The sequence below is a fragment of the Lycium barbarum genome, chromosome 11, assembly GCF_019175385.1.
Source record: "Lycium barbarum isolate Lr01 chromosome 11, ASM1917538v2, whole genome shotgun sequence".
NCBI lineage: Eukaryota > Viridiplantae > Streptophyta > Magnoliopsida > Solanales > Solanaceae > Lycium > Lycium barbarum.
The window spans coordinates 34,496,772-34,512,415 of NC_083347.1; the positions used below are offsets into that span (position 1 = coordinate 34,496,772).

Sequence of the window (15,644 nt, forward strand, 5' to 3'; positions counted from 1 at the left end):
GATATAACTACACCAGTAATATAAAATAATTTATAAATGGTTAGAATATATAACTTAAATCATGTAAAGAATTACTAATAGCAATTGATTTTCAAATTTGCAGGAGGCTACAAGCAGACAGATTTTTCACTAGCAATTGTAATGAGGAGGCATACACCAAAAAAGGATTGGAACGGGTGAATACAACTGAAAGCTTGAAAGATGTGCTAGATCGTCATTATCCAGACATGACAGAGAAATGGATGAATTCCAGCAGCACCTTCTCTGTGTGGGATTCTTCTTCAGAACGTCATAATCCTATTCCCCTCTATTTTCGTGCCTCGGCAGTATATATATATCGAGGCAATTACCACATGTTGGGATTTACCATTTATATGCATGTATCAGATTGTGTGTTTGATGTTCTATTTTAATGTGATTACTGAGCCATTTCATAAAATTATTTTAGTTTGTTTTATGACTGATCTGGTTTAAAGTTTATGTTGTTTATCTCATTTATCGTTTCATAACGAGAGAATTATAATTTTCTTTCGTACTATAATGATGTTTGATATTGTTGTGTAACAAGTTAGATCCTAGTATGATTAGATTTTTTTAACTTGACTTCTTAAAAGTAAAACACCGAAAATTAATCAAAGAGAGATCAAGATGATTGGAACGATTTGAAAAAGTTTAATTTAAATTATACACAACAAACAGATTAACCAAAAAAAAATGGTTATACACAACAAACAGATTAACCAAAATAAAATGGTATGGGTCCATTTGACATTGACTCTAGTTAGAGGTCTTGTCCTGTTGTAAAAACCATATTCATTCCATGCTCTGTGCTCAAAGTGACATGCCGATCGCAAATTATCCCAAGAGTTCTGGGACAATGTTAACGAGGGGTATATTTGGCCCTTTTCTGATAGTACAGGGGTATATTTGGCTCTTTTCCGTTTAAACTACTATAGCTTAGTCGGTTATTTATTTTTCAGCGTTTTGGCGCAAACAAAAAAAAGACCTAGTTTAGTTGGTTTAATTTAAAAATTTTAAAAAAAAAAAATGGGAGCAAACCAACCGAGTCGGTCGGGCAAGTCAATTTTTTCCATTTTTTTTTTTATAGTCACTATTAGTTTTTAAGTCCATTCTATTAGTTGACTAAATGTGTTCCACTTTAGCAAGCTCTAAGAGATTAAAATGCTCAAGGTTATATTTGAAAGACCAAAATAGACCTACTCCATAAATAAGGGACAATTTTAACTAAACAATTGAAAAAAGGAACAAATTGATTCATGAGAGCAACTCCTTTTTGGGAATCTTAAAATTTTCTCCAATTAATAAGTAATTGAGCCCCAAAAAAGGTTCACTTTTTTCGAATTCCATCTACCAAAAAATTTCAATTAGTTTTAATACTTCACCGTCTCAAATTATTTGTCATTTTTTTGTTTTACACGTGCCTTAAAAAATATTAATCAGGAGAGTATTTGACGACTTATAACCTTATTTCTATCTAAACTATAATCTCTCTCCATTAAATGTTTTTATTTATGTGTCATCTCTATTAATGACAAAATTCTACTAAGAGTAAAACGGGAAGAACTTCTAAAAAACGATAAATAATTTAAGACAATTATTTTTAATAATCCCGACAAATAATTAGAGACGAGGAGTACTCTCGAACTTCCCTTCTCTATATCTACCAAAGGTTTTTCCTTATGCTTTTTCTTTTTACTTATTCTCCCGATGTACCACATTGGAATTCAACAAAGTTTTAGGGGTTAAAAAGTAAAATAAACAAAACAAAAAGGTAGAGAACACGAAATATATTTCGATGAAATCAAGATTTTGAAACTTCTCACAAGTGATTTTCAAACATGTCCATGTATTTGCCACAAGAAGTGTTGATTGAAATCTTGCTAAGACTACCCACCAAGTCCATCATTCAGTGTACAAGTGTATGCAAGTCATGGTATTCTCTTATTACTAGCTCTAATGTCATTTCCCTACACCTCTAAAACCAAGAAGATTACTTGTTAGTACGACATTGCTCGGGAGAACCATTAAAAGAAATTTATGCTTATTCTATGACAATAAAAAGTTTGATCAGTATGTTCAGTTTGATGTACCATTTGAGTGCGAAAATCACTTTAATATTGTGGGTAGTTGTAACGAGCTTTTGTGCATTTCAGACGAGCTGTGGGATTATAAGGACATTTTCTATATTTGGAATCCATGCATCAGAAAGTCAGTAAAACTCCCCGAACCAATATTTACATTTAAGTCACATGGTCCCTTTGATCATACACTGGGGTTTGGATTTGATCCTGTTACTAATGACTACAAGGTGGTAACAATAGTACACACTGGTTGTAATACTGATAAGGTACCACCTCATGTTGAGCTTTACAAGTTGAGCACCGGTGTTTGGCAAGATATTAGTATTGTTGCCCCATCTTATCTGTTTTTCCGCTGATACCAGGGGTCTATGTAAATGGAGCTTGTCATTGGGTTGCCGCTAAACGGAAAAAAGGAGATTCTCATAATATGGAGTATGATGATTGTTCTGTTTGATATGCAGGACGAGACGTTCTGGGAGATGATGGTACCGGGTAGTTTAGTTGAGAAATTTTGGTTTACTGATGATTGGATTGCTCCTTTTGTGGCTGAGGAGTCACTTCGTTTGGTTGATCATTTGTTTGATGATGATAAAACACTTGATATTTGGATGATGAAAGAGTATGGTGACCCAGAATCATGGGTTAAACAGTTCAGCATCAGTTTATATCACATTATATTCGACTTTGGTGTTGTTGATGATTTTTTTCTTGATGCGTCATGGTGGTTGTCAGCGTCAGATTGCTCATTTGTTGGTGAAGCCAATAGCTTCAAGGAAAAATATTGAAATATTTTGGAGAGCGAACAATGGGATCTTCGTTTCTTAAGATCCTGCAGTTGAAAAAGTTAATAATCTTGGCATTCGTAATTCATAGCATTTATCGTGTCATGGTGCACTTCATGTTAATACTTACAAAGTGAGCCTTATTTTACTTGATAAAAGGACAAACTGTTTTGCTGGAGACACCTGTGAAGAATCATCCAAATTAAGCAAGAGGGAGCCTAGAGGTGGAAGGAAAGTTCTTAGAGGCAACACTAAAAGAGGACTGCAGATTCTCTCCTTTTGCGCATTAGTTTATTGATGTCCATGTCAAAAGTTAAAGCAAAGAGGTTGCGCATGATAAAACGGAAGAACAGGCAAGTTCAAATATCTTGCTGGTCTACTTGTAGGCTGTAGCCCTTAGCTATGTTCTAGTTGATCTATACTTTGTGGCTCTGTTGAGGTTTTTGCTAAAATGCACGACAATATGATAGCTGAGTGAGTCTTTTGAGCTGACATATTATATAGGGAAAATGTGCAAATATACCCCTCAACTTTGCGATTTAGAGCAGATATACCCCTCGTTAAAAAAGTGGTGTATATATACCTCTGTCGTTACAAAATGGTGCAAATATCTTCTATGAGACAAACACGAACATACAAAAGATCATTTTGCTTGTATTACATTTCAACTCTTTTAGTCCTACAAGTTTTTGGATAAAGTTTACTAAAGTTTAGCTGCTGATCATCGTAAACATAATGCAGCTAGTTCTTGTTTTAAAATCTTACTGTCTCTTGCAACTTGAGATTGTTATGCAGGTTTCAGGGTGGCGTTGGGGACCTCCTTTAATTTATTGGAAGGTCAAAGTTTCTTGAATGGGCCAGGAGTGCGGGGAAATTTGTTATGCTCTTGGGTATTAAAACTCTTTGGATAGAGGCTGTAAGTCTAGTGTCATGACTACTACTAGCTTTTGGGTTCATCATACTTTCAGACCTTGTTGTTTTTGCAACTATCCGGTGATTATTAGTACATTATCTACCAAACCTCTATGTTGTAGGACATTTAGCAGTTATAATCCTAAAAACCACTTTGATGAACAGGTTTTTGCTTTCTTGATTATATTCCTTGTCAGCATTTCTTCCTTTTACAATTTGCTGATCTTAAAAGCAGGATTGGCTAATGTTTTCGTAGTTCCTTCATCTTCCTATTCTCTTCTATGTCTTCCTACTTGGAGTGTACTATTTGTCTTTGCTGAAACCTTCAAATTTAGTTGACGTCAACATCCATTTGCATTTTGAGTTTCTTTGATATACTAGAATGCGTTTCCAGCCACTACTTTACCCAAGTATTTTTGCCTCATGATAGGAAATCAGCTGAGTTTATTCTTTGTTAGGTAGCTCCCATCGTATAGTTATAAATCGTTGGTGTTATCTGTGCCCCTTCCAATCTATTTGATAGTTGTGACATCATGTATACCCATTCTTTTATGCCAAGTTCATCATCTTCTTTGGCAGTTGACTTTGTTCTAACTGACCAAAGGAAAACCAACCCTTCATTGTGTACCATTCTAAGGAAAATCTATTCTAATTGTGTCCAGCCTTCTCTTACCCTTCATTGATTTACAGCCTGTTGCTACGTTTGTAGTTTTTGCAAATGCTTAACAAATACACTAGTGGAGACAACTATTTTTGAGTTGCCATATTTGATATAAGATAGTCACAGACAACTATTTTTGAGTTGCCATATTTGATATAAGATAGTCACAAACCTACAAAAGTTTCATTTGTGCATATTATTGTTTTAATAACTTGAATAAGTTTCTGGGTGAACTTAGTTCACTAAAGCTAGGTGCTAATCTCCTTCAACATTTCACAGCTAGGTCCTATCTTAAAATCTGATCAATGCTTTGCAAACATGACATTTTATGTGGTGCTCAAGCTGAGACAGTGAGGTGAGTTTTCTCACTGGATGGGAAAGGATTGTGTTACCTTTTCGATTTTGAACCCCAGGTTGAATGTTGAAAGTTTGACGGATTTCTACGTATTTGAATCCGTTAAAGTGTTAGATTTAACGTGTAATAACCGTTAAATAGGGGTCATCCATTTATAAATCATCAATCAAATAAATCATTTAACTAATATAAAAGCTTCCTTTGGCAAATCTCTCATCTTTCTTATCTAGCATGCTCTTTGCGATCTTGAGTATAGTAAAGTTGGCTTGCCATTGCAAAAAGCGTGAAAAAGTCGTGCAAGATCATAAGCAAATTGCCAAGAGCCGCACGGTGTGCTTAGTCAAAGTATAAGGCCGTGACAGTTAGTTCAAAATAAGGTTGATTATGTGTTTGTTCAAAATTAATTGTCTCAGCAATATTTATGAAGGCTGGGATGTTCTTACACATGGAGGACATCGTGTGACATTTACCACTAAGAGGTGCTAGATATTACGTAAGATGATATAGTTTTCATAATAGTCACTAGATATTACGTATATTGTATTGTATTTTTCCCTTTTAAGACGGTAGTTCTAGTAATTTTAAGTAAAAGCTTATTGCATCGTACCAACTTCTGGCATTTTCTTCCAGGTTTTTGTGAGTGAACCACCGTGGGAAAAAAACAGGGTAAGCCCACCCATAGCTGCTTTTGGCCTTATATAAGTAGGCGTTTGGCCATCAATTTTCAAACCAGCGATCATTAATTTTCAGTTATGGTTTGAAACCTGATTTGAAATCATGATTTAAACCCAAATCATTCAAAAAGCATGGTTTGGGAAATGCAAAATTTAACCCATAAATTAATATTTTGTAAAAAAAAAACCCATAAATTGGTAAATATTTTTAACAATTACCCCCATTAATCATTTATTAATCTCATTAACTTTCATCAACCTTTATTTATGTCTACCAACCTTTAATTTATGTGAAAAGATTATATTAAATACTAATTACATTACTATTCATGTTAAATTTTCAATTTTATTGAAATAAAGTTAGATTAATTAATGTTGCATTTTTTTAAAAAGTCTTCTAGTAGTATACTAATTTTGTTATAAACCATGATTTGCTCATTTGGTAAGATTGTATAAGAATTGAGAATGTTTTGATAGTTTTCACAATTTATGAAATTTTTATGTCTATAAGAGAAAATACAACTTAAAATATCCAAATTGTATATCCAAACATGGTTTTAAACCAGGTTTCAAACCATGGTTTCAAACGGGGCCTAAGTTTTTGTCATACTAACGCTAGAATCTAGGTATAGCCGCACAAGTCATCCAAATCAGACACCAGAAAACGAGAACATGATAGATGGTTCACAAATCAATACAAATTTGCTAAATTACAGAGCAATAAACAACTTTTTTTGCTAGGATCAAAAAACATCCCCGATAGAAACATGTCCATTCATTTAGATATAGGAAAAAGCTCAACATGAGCATGGGAAGTTGCCATTTGACATCACACACAAAACAGCCTATCTAGTTTCAAGAGGGGTGAGGTTATGACCTCTCACATTCAGAGGATACTAAGTCCCATTTTTAATACTTTAAACAAAATCATCAGAATAAAGATGGTACTGCTGAATATCGTAGCGGCCCCTGCTGCAAAGAATCGGGTGCCTCAATGTGCTGTAGTATTGGAGTAAATTGCAATCCAATGATCTGAACTTGGGGATTTGAGTGCCCGTCCAGGAAAACACTAGTAATCTGCATATTCCCCATGCCAAAAGGTTATTTGTATTGCGTGTTGCTTAACTACATCTTCAACAGTCCATCAAGATGTTAAAGGGATTCAATGGAAGGGAAATGCAGTGGTAGCAATTATAGAGTCAATTATCAGAGAAGGTAAAAGAACTAGAAGAACTGTGGCATAGAAAAAACAAATGGCATCAAACAAAATATAAGAGCTGATTCTTCTCTTAAAAAATACTACAGGTTATGCTCATGAACCCTGGAATAGTGGCAGATTGAGGATTTTCACTAAGGGAGTCAAACTGCAAAGTAAACACATGAAAAAGTCGAGGGATTCTTATAACACAATTATTCTTTACCTATTTACACACTAATTTTCCAGCAAAAGGGTGTCAATTGACACCCTACTGCGTGCCACCAATTAGATATCATTTTCTCTCGAGAAAAATTGTATATAAGGACATCTGAATCTAATAAAGTTACATCGATCATCTTTCAATGATAGCAGGAAAAGTCATGCAGAAGATTCTAACTTTACCTTGACAGATGCACAAGAAAGAAGTTTACAAAATTCAAGGTTAACAGTTACCAAAAATGCAACCATCTTTGATCCATCACTTTACCACCCCACCCTTCCCTAGACTCATCTTAGCCCCATGGGAAATCTTTAGTGCTCCTTTCTTCAGATTATATGAAAACTTGATATTTTTTTAACCGAGAAATCCCCGAGGGACGTAGCGCAGTTTGAAACTTGGTGATTAATGAGCCCGCCCCTCTACCCTTGTCCACTTAACAAAAAGTTTTTGTCAGCGGCAAGGTTCAAATAAGTAACGTGAGCCTCACACACACGTCATACGTTGCACTCTTACCACAAGACCAAAGCCTTAGGGGCCAGTTCAAATGAAACCTTAAGATGAATGGACCTCAATTAAATGACAAAATATTTTCTTTCAGTTGATAGAATGGTGCACTAGAGGTGTAAAAGACTCAAGGTTACAAAAACACACGGTCAAAATTGTACAAGCACAAGGAATTCCTATAATTCTACATAATTGAGAAAGATGCCCTTTGTTTTTTACTCTGATACGAGCAGGTGCCTTTCAACACTCCCTGCTGTCAGTCGAGGTACAGGAAAATAGAGAAGAACCCCAAAAGAGTCCCACTATCTTTAGATTTAGTCTCAAAATAGTCCTAATTCTTTGAGGTGGAGCATTAATAGTCCACATTCTTTGATAAGGTGGTCCTAATCTTAACCACCGTTAATTTTTAAACGAAGCATAGAATGTCAGGTGTACCTCAGCTGATATTTTATTCTAAAGCAAACAGGATTTTTTTCCCTTTCTTCAAACAAACCCGACCAGTTCCTGACTAATTGGCTTTGTTGATCTAAGGAAGAATTTTATGTTTGCTTTGTTTGAATCATATATTGCTTTGACATTTACATGCTCTGAGACGGAGAGTAATTACTCTCTTAAGCTTCTTGCTCTAAATACAAAGTGGTCTTTTATAGACGATACTGCAAGACAAAAAGTTTGTTGGTCAACCTTTGGGTAAAATATATATAATATTAATTAATTTTTGGTGTTTGTACATAAATTTATTGTACTTCTCTACCTTGGGATAAAAAGATCACACATGACGACAGCTTCCTAAGTTCTATGTTCGACACTTGGATCCTTGTAGTTTTTTGTAGTTTTATGCTCTGTACTTTGGATAAGCAAAGACTACCTATAGTAAGAAAGTAAGCTCCTAAAACTACTTTTCCTTTCAGTTATTTTATCTGGTGCCAAAGAGAACAATATTTTCCTTATTTTAGATTTAGCCTCATAGATTCATACGAGTGTTTAGGATGGGAGGGACTGAGGAGAAGGGATCAAATATTATTTATATATAAACACAACAGTGATGACCCACTTGTTTCTGATCCAGTTGTGAAAACTTAATAAAATGCATATTCATACTACATTTTCTTACTGGAGGGAACAAGACAGCATTTTCTTTTTTTATCATTAGTTGGAAGTGATCTGCTGGCATGTCTATTATATTCTTAAACTATGTTTCTTCAATTTTTTTTACTGAAAAAAGACTGCAGCAATTTACTTGACTGCATTTTCTCGGCTTGGAGATATTCTGGACATATACATTCTATCATTTTGTACTTAATATAATATTTATTTATTTCTTGTATGGAAATAGAAAATGATGAATTGAATCAATGAGCTTGATGACAAATCAGGCACTAGGGTTCTTCGGGGAGAAAAAACACAGAGAAAAGAAACTCCGGAGAAAGTTGATCTCTAGTTGTGCAAGAGAAGCCAGAACAGAGATATGAGTTTGGAAGACGCACGTGAAATTATTGTCTCCGTTAACAAAACAAACAGTGGTTAAAGTTAGGATAGAAAGTGCACCACTTTATCAAACAATATGCACTATATAAGCTCCATATGAAAGAATTCGGTAGGACATTAGCTGTGACTTTGAATGATCGGGCAAACTCTGGGAGGTGAACAAAGTAAGGCCCCGTTTGTCCATAGATACCAAAAAAAAAAATCACTTTTTTTTTTGGAATTTTGGAGTTGGAGTTGTGTTTGGCCATAGTTTTTGAAATTGTAGTTTTTGGTGAAATGTAGTTGTAAAAAAGTGGAAAAAGTGGGAAAAAAAAAATTAAAAACAAGTTTTTTGAGTTTTTGGTATTCCGGAGTACAACTTCAAGTTGTATTCGGAATTCTCATGGCCAAACGCTGATTCCGGAAAAAAGTGAAAACATTTTCCGGAATAAAGTGAATAATTCTTATGGCCAAACGGGGGCTAAGTTTCTCATTTACCAAACTGAACAGAGCATACCTGAGTACAGCCAAATAATTTTAGTACTTCCAATGACAAGCAGTTATCAACAATCAATCCCAGGGCATCATTTGTCAAGTTGCGGCACCAAGACAAATCCAGACTAATCAGATTTTTTGAGCATTTGGCTAGAGAGATTGCAGTGTTGTGTGAAACCTATAAAAATCATATGAAGACATTGAAAAAAATAAGATTCCTTGACTTTCAGTCTGGCAATAATCAATTGATTTTTGGATTATCAAATTCCACGTAACCAGAAAAATGTAGAAGAGGAAAACTGTGGTCTAGAAATGCAATCAAAGAAAATCTGCAGGTTCAGATTACAAACCCACGGTTCCTTTGCTAGTTCTCTCAAAATTATATTTGTTTGATAAGTAATGTAGATTTACAAACAGTGCAGCACCAAGAAGGTCACCACAAAACTGAGTGGAAGTTCATCCCTTAGGATTGTAGGGAGTCTATGAACTCCATTACATTGTCAGGAACATCTACAGGCTTCCTTTTACACCAAAAGTTGCTCTCAAATTATAGTTGAATAGTTGTTATATCTAAGCAAAGTTCACAACATGCCACAAAGCAATAATCTTGATAAAATGGGTAAACCCTTATGTAACAAACAATACCTAAAAAGCAAAACTGGAAACTAAAATCATTAGAATCCCTTCTTCTATCCCTCTAATGGATTAAAACGCTGATCTAAGACAAAAAAATTTCTGGCTTGGTCAAAGAATTCTACGTCAAGTGTGCGATGCTGGTGATTACTAGATAACAAAGACATAAAGTAGCAGATACCAACTGGAATTCAGCAAAGAGAAGCACAATCAGAACCCAGAACACATTTTCCTAGGACATACAAACACAATAAAGAGGTGATGAGCAATACATGCTGTCAAATACCCTATTAACACAATTGAGAGACAGTTTGTCAAATACCTTATTGACACAATTGAGAGACAGTTCCTTCAAAGACTCGCCACTAGTTTCCACATAAGCAGCAACAGCTTCATCACTGCCATTAATAAAGATAATTGTAAGCTTATACCACTTTCATTTTGCTATTTATGAATTCAAGGAATCCAGAACATACAATCAAAAAAGATGGTACTTCTTTTTTCATTTTTTGAATAATGCATACTGCGAAGATCCTATATGTTGCTTGAAACTACTATTCTAAGCCTTCAAACAAATCCTTTTTTGTCATTTACAAAGAATGCCAACTGGGAAGATCCTATATCTCTTCTATCTTAAGCCTTCAAACAGGAAGCGTCTATCAAGTAAATCTGAAACCAAGCCCTTTAATAGTTTTTGACAAATTGCTCTTAAGACATAAGCACCCGACATTCAAGAAAAGAATAATACGCTACACAAAATGACGATGAAGATTGCAGGCAAACGATTACGGCTAAAGACACTGCATATGCTACACTTAGAAAAGCATTATCTGCTCAATTGCTATATTTTGGAAACCTGAATGCATTGCGATATAGTTTTAGCTTGTCAACTGCTCTACAACCAGTGGCAAGATGTCCAACTGCAGAGTCTGTCAATTTACGCAAGTCACTCAGGTCTATAGCGCGTAATCCAGGACAGTTTTGTGAAATCTCTTTCAGAGAACAGTCAGTCAATTCCCTGCGTCAGATTCAAGGCACAAAGAAAATCAGTATCAGTCAAATTTCTCTGTGGAGCATCATTTGAAACAGGACGAAAACCACTTACATGCATCCCTTCAGAACAATCTCTCTCAGACTCTGACCTCGATGAGTGACAAATTCTTTAATAAAAGCATCACATACAGTCTGGATTCCAGCTAGTGATAGAACTTCCAGATGTTCTAGCTTTAGTAATGCTGGAAGAATAAGCATGGGATCTATTGCTTCGCAATCGTCTAGATATAACTCTCTCAGAACTGATCCCAATGAATTAGATAAACAGCTAATCCCATCACATGTCAGCAAAGAGCATTGGCTGAGATTCATTGACCTTAAATTAGGTGCTGCAGAGATGATCGCCGTAAGCCCGGTATCCGAAAGACGACATGCACCTTTCAAGGATAAAGTCGTCAATGCAGGAAGATTGTTTGGCCAACGAGCTAATGTAGCCAATAGGATATAATCTGGCATACAGCGACCACACTGATCCAGTTGAAGCACCTGGTTCCACAAAGAAAACATCTTGAAGTTCACAATTCAGAACTAACATATCATTGATCTATTACTACATATACAAGCAAAACTTGACTGGAGAGACTGAAGACATTTAAAAGTTAATACAGATCACACAAAGAGGAACACTTTTATACAGGTCCAAGTAAGGAATAGGACAAATTACAGGCTATACATGGATGTCGTTTATCTAAAAGCACGGCGGGAAGAAAACAGCCTTATTTTTTATTAATTTTAGTTCCAACACCAATGCAGTGCTCGAGACCATAGTTAAGCTGAGATTATGCTACTGAACGTGGTCCATTTGTGGCTCCTATGTAAAAGGAAAGTACTTATCCTTTAGTAGCATTAGTAAGTATCATATGTACAGACTGAACAGCAATGCAGGTTTTATTTTCTTTTTCGTGTCTGGTTTTTTTTGGAGGGGTGGGGGTAGGGGGTGGGGGGTCTTGCTTCTACAATGAGAGATGAATATAACTAAAATGTAGTATTCATAAAAATGTTTGATTCCTCAAATGAGAGGTGAATAGGAAGGAGAGAGAAACCAACTATCTACTTCCCTATGTTAAGTATTGATGATTTACTTGCAATCATTTGGTATGCTGAAATGTAATATACTGCATCACCTTCCATCCAGCTTTGGACGGATTGAGAATGATGATGCAGAGTAACGCAACCCTTTCACTTTTACTTCACGTTTTCTAATATTTCCCACCTAACCGAGGAGGAACACGTACACTTCCACTTTTACCAACTACTCATCCAACCATTCCTCTTTTCACTCCAATAAAACATAGCATAAGTAAAAACAAAAATTAAAACTCACCACCAAGTTGCTGGTGTCGCATCCTTCAAAGCTCTGTGTGAACTTCTCCTCGTTCAACCATGAACAATCCCTTATGCGTATCTCTGTAGGAGATCCACGGATAAGAAGTTCAAAAAATTGATACGTCATTTTCCGAGAGTCGCACAGTGACTGGCAAATCCTGTGCCTGAGTGCATCAGGTACACAATCAAGTGAAGTGATTGCATCTGCATTATTCACTAAAATGCCCATGCATAGGTCTTGTAGTGAGGGAACCACCAGCGTTGTAGATTGGCACTGCTGGTCCTTTTTGGGAACCCATACCACTTCAATCTTACTTTTCTCAGATTTACTCTGCTGCTGATGCTTGTTGTTTGTTTCACGATCTCTAATAATCTTCATAGCAGTTGAAAATGGACCGGGCCAGTCTTCTATTTCTTCAGTGACCACTACCTCCTGTGGAATTTCCTCAGAAGCCTCATCAGCGACATTGATCTCCTGTTCCTCTTGGGAAGAGAAATGAGCAAACCTGGAAGCATTTCGTCTAGCAATATCCCTAAACCTGTCTCTATGAACTCTTCTTGTAGCAGTTAGACTGCCATCGGTATCTGCAGCTTGAGTTCCATCCTGAATTGTCCTATTCTCTGATAAATTTATAGCTCCTGAAACGATATCATCGACAAGTACCTCCGCCCCATGCTCGGATTTTACTTCCAATGTATCAATACCATGACGCAAATCATCGACCCCCATCACCTTTTTTCCTTTTTCCTCTCTGCTAAGCTTCCTTCTTGTCTTTGAAGGACCATTTTTTAAAATGGCAGCTTGCCCATCACCCTGAACAGCCAGATCTACGGTTTCTGACAAACAAGCAGACTGAGGTACTGTCTGCTCAATTGGCATCTCGAATGCTACCTCTGATTCCAATTTCACCGAATGAATCACTGACAAACCCTGTTCAGAAACTGTGTCTTTACATTTCTCTTCTCTACTGAACCTCCTCCTCTTAACACTAGAAGGCTCAACTGAAACGCAACTGTTTGACATTCCTTCACTTAGCTTTCCTTGAGACAACTTCTCATCACAACCACTCTGAACATTTCCAATCTTGCCAACGGAGCCACCACTGTTTTCTTCAACTGCTCTCTTCGAGATTTTCTTGCCAGACCGCAAACTCAAAAACTTAGTGTCCCCTTCTACCTGCACTTCCATACTCGCCCTTTTCTCCCCTTTCCCCTCTTTAACATATTGAGCTAAATTTCCTATATCATCAGATTCATTCTGACTTATTTCTTCAACTTCTTCACTATGTAACACCTCTAAACCCTTATCTTCATCCAAAGCCGAGCTTTCTATACCAAAAGCATTTTTCAAACTCTTCGCATTATCAATTTCAAAATCCTTACTCTTTCCTTTATGACTCAAATTTTCGCCAACTTCACTCAAACCGGTTTTAGAAGCCAATCTCAAACTCCTCCTTCTAGCAACACGAGGAATATCAGGACTAGCTGAAGTAGGAGAAGTCGGAGTCACGTCACATAAAGGCTGGACTGAAGTCTCAAGAGATTTCGATGGAGTTGCCGGTTCCAATACACCATTTTCTAGGGTTTTTGAAGAGATTTTAGGCTTGGTTGCCAGAGAAACCTCGCGAGACCTCATAAGTGTCATTATCTCTTAATCCTATGAAGTTACCACAATAAAGAAACCAAAATGAGCCACACAAAAAAAAAAAACAAAAAAAAAAGGAAACATATGCATATATATAAACACATAGTTGATTTCTCAAATGGTTACCCAACTAATAGTTATTATCTCAAAGAGTCACTTTCTTTGTTAGAAGAAAATTGGAATCAAGAAGAAAGGTGACTTTTTGAGATAATAAGTAGAGTACTAGTTGAGTGACCATCTAAGAAATCAACCCTATAAACACAAGTATTCATGTATAGTGCACGAAATAAAAGACAAAATTCAAACTCAGCAGAGACAGATTGAGAAACACTTATAAAGTTTGTTAAAACGGAACAAAGAAAGCTTATCTATATTGACGGATAGAGTTAAGTTGACAGTTGCCACTTCTCATGTACTTGGCAATAATACCCATAATAATTATTGTTTTATTGCCAAGTACGTGAATAAGTTTCTTCTATTTTTTTCTACTGAAACTTAAAGACCTAAACTTTTTCTAATAAACCTTTTTCTAGGGCTTTTGAAGAGGCTTTAAGCTTGGATATCGGTTATCTCTTACTTCTATGAAGCTAACACACGAATGAAACCAAAATGAGCCACACAAAACCACATATGCATATATATAAACACAAGTATTCATGTATCTACAATATAAAACAACACGCAAAAAGGGACAAAAATCAAACTCAGCAAAGAGAATTATTCACTTTTTCCCGGAAATACTTTTCACTTTATTTGAAAATCAAAGTTTGGCCATGAAAATTCCAAATACAACTTGGAATCTGAAAAACACCTAAGACCTGTTTTCACTTTCATTTTTTTTATTTTTTTTTGTTATTCACTTTCGGTACATTCAAAGGACCAAATATTCTTTGCAAAAACTATAACCAAACACAACTCCAACTTTAACTTCAAAATTACAAATAAAATGAAAAATATTTGGTTTCTATGGCCAAACGCCTAGTTAGTTGAGTTACCATTTGAGAAAACAAGTACTCATGTTTGAAAAAAAAAAGTCAAACTTATAAAGTTAGTTGAAGGATTAGAGTAGTAAGTTGAGAGTTAGTTACCAGTGAGGGGGAGTGGTATTTGGGGAACTTAGTGAAATGACGGTACTGTAACGGAGAAGGGTGAAATCGGGAAATGAGAGCATATATAGTGTGACAGTAAATTCCGTTAGTAAGTAGAGCGGCGGTAGTGGGCGAGCTGCTTACTGCAAGTGTAGAGAAGTGAGAGTGGGGTAACGGAGAAGGGCGAAATCGGAAAATGAGTAGAATATTGCGCGGCGGTGGAAGGAAGTGGCGGGAGGTTACTTATGCGCAAATTGGATTGGGAAAGCTTTGCGGACACGCCTCTTGGTATAACTTCGACTTTCCCGCCAATTATATATATTTGGCTTGGCCTTTTAACATATTGGGTTACAATCAGGCCCAATTTTTTTGCTCGGATTGTCCTTCAAAGCCACTGGTTCTTTGATTTTTGTCCCTCAAATTGCTCATCTTTAATTTTTTTTCCATTCGCCTAATAGCTCGAGGTTTTGGGTTCGAATCTCAACTCAGTTGATTTGCTATCTGTCTCACTTTATTAGTGAGGATTCGA

At 36.0% G+C, this 15,644-nt stretch overlaps 2 protein-coding genes across 2 annotated transcripts; one reads left to right on the forward strand and one right to left on the reverse strand.

Moving 5' to 3' along the window:
- Window positions 1-2,055: 2,055 nt before the first annotated feature.
- Window positions 2,056-2,950, forward strand: LOC132620496 (uncharacterized). Its single transcript, XM_060335177.1, has one exon. It carries the CDS (start codon window positions 2,477-2,479, stop codon window positions 2,885-2,887), a length of 411 nt encoding a protein of 136 aa, XP_060191160.1. The 5' UTR covers window positions 2,056-2,476; the 3' UTR covers window positions 2,888-2,950.
- Window positions 2,951-6,139: 3,189 nt separating this feature from the next.
- LOC132617078 (uncharacterized) lies at window positions 6,140-15,408 on the reverse strand. Its single transcript, XM_060331966.1, has 7 exons — window positions 15,116-15,408; window positions 12,381-14,039; window positions 11,109-11,542; window positions 10,860-11,021; window positions 10,326-10,401; window positions 9,393-9,548; window positions 6,140-6,563 (listed from the first exon to the last, which is right to left on the reverse strand). Exons 2-7 carry the CDS (start codon window positions 14,025-14,027, stop codon window positions 6,417-6,419), a joined length of 2,622 nt encoding a protein of 873 aa, XP_060187949.1. The 5' UTR covers window positions 14,028-14,039; window positions 15,116-15,408; the 3' UTR covers window positions 6,140-6,416.
- Between the last annotated feature and the right edge of the window lie 236 nt (window positions 15,409-15,644).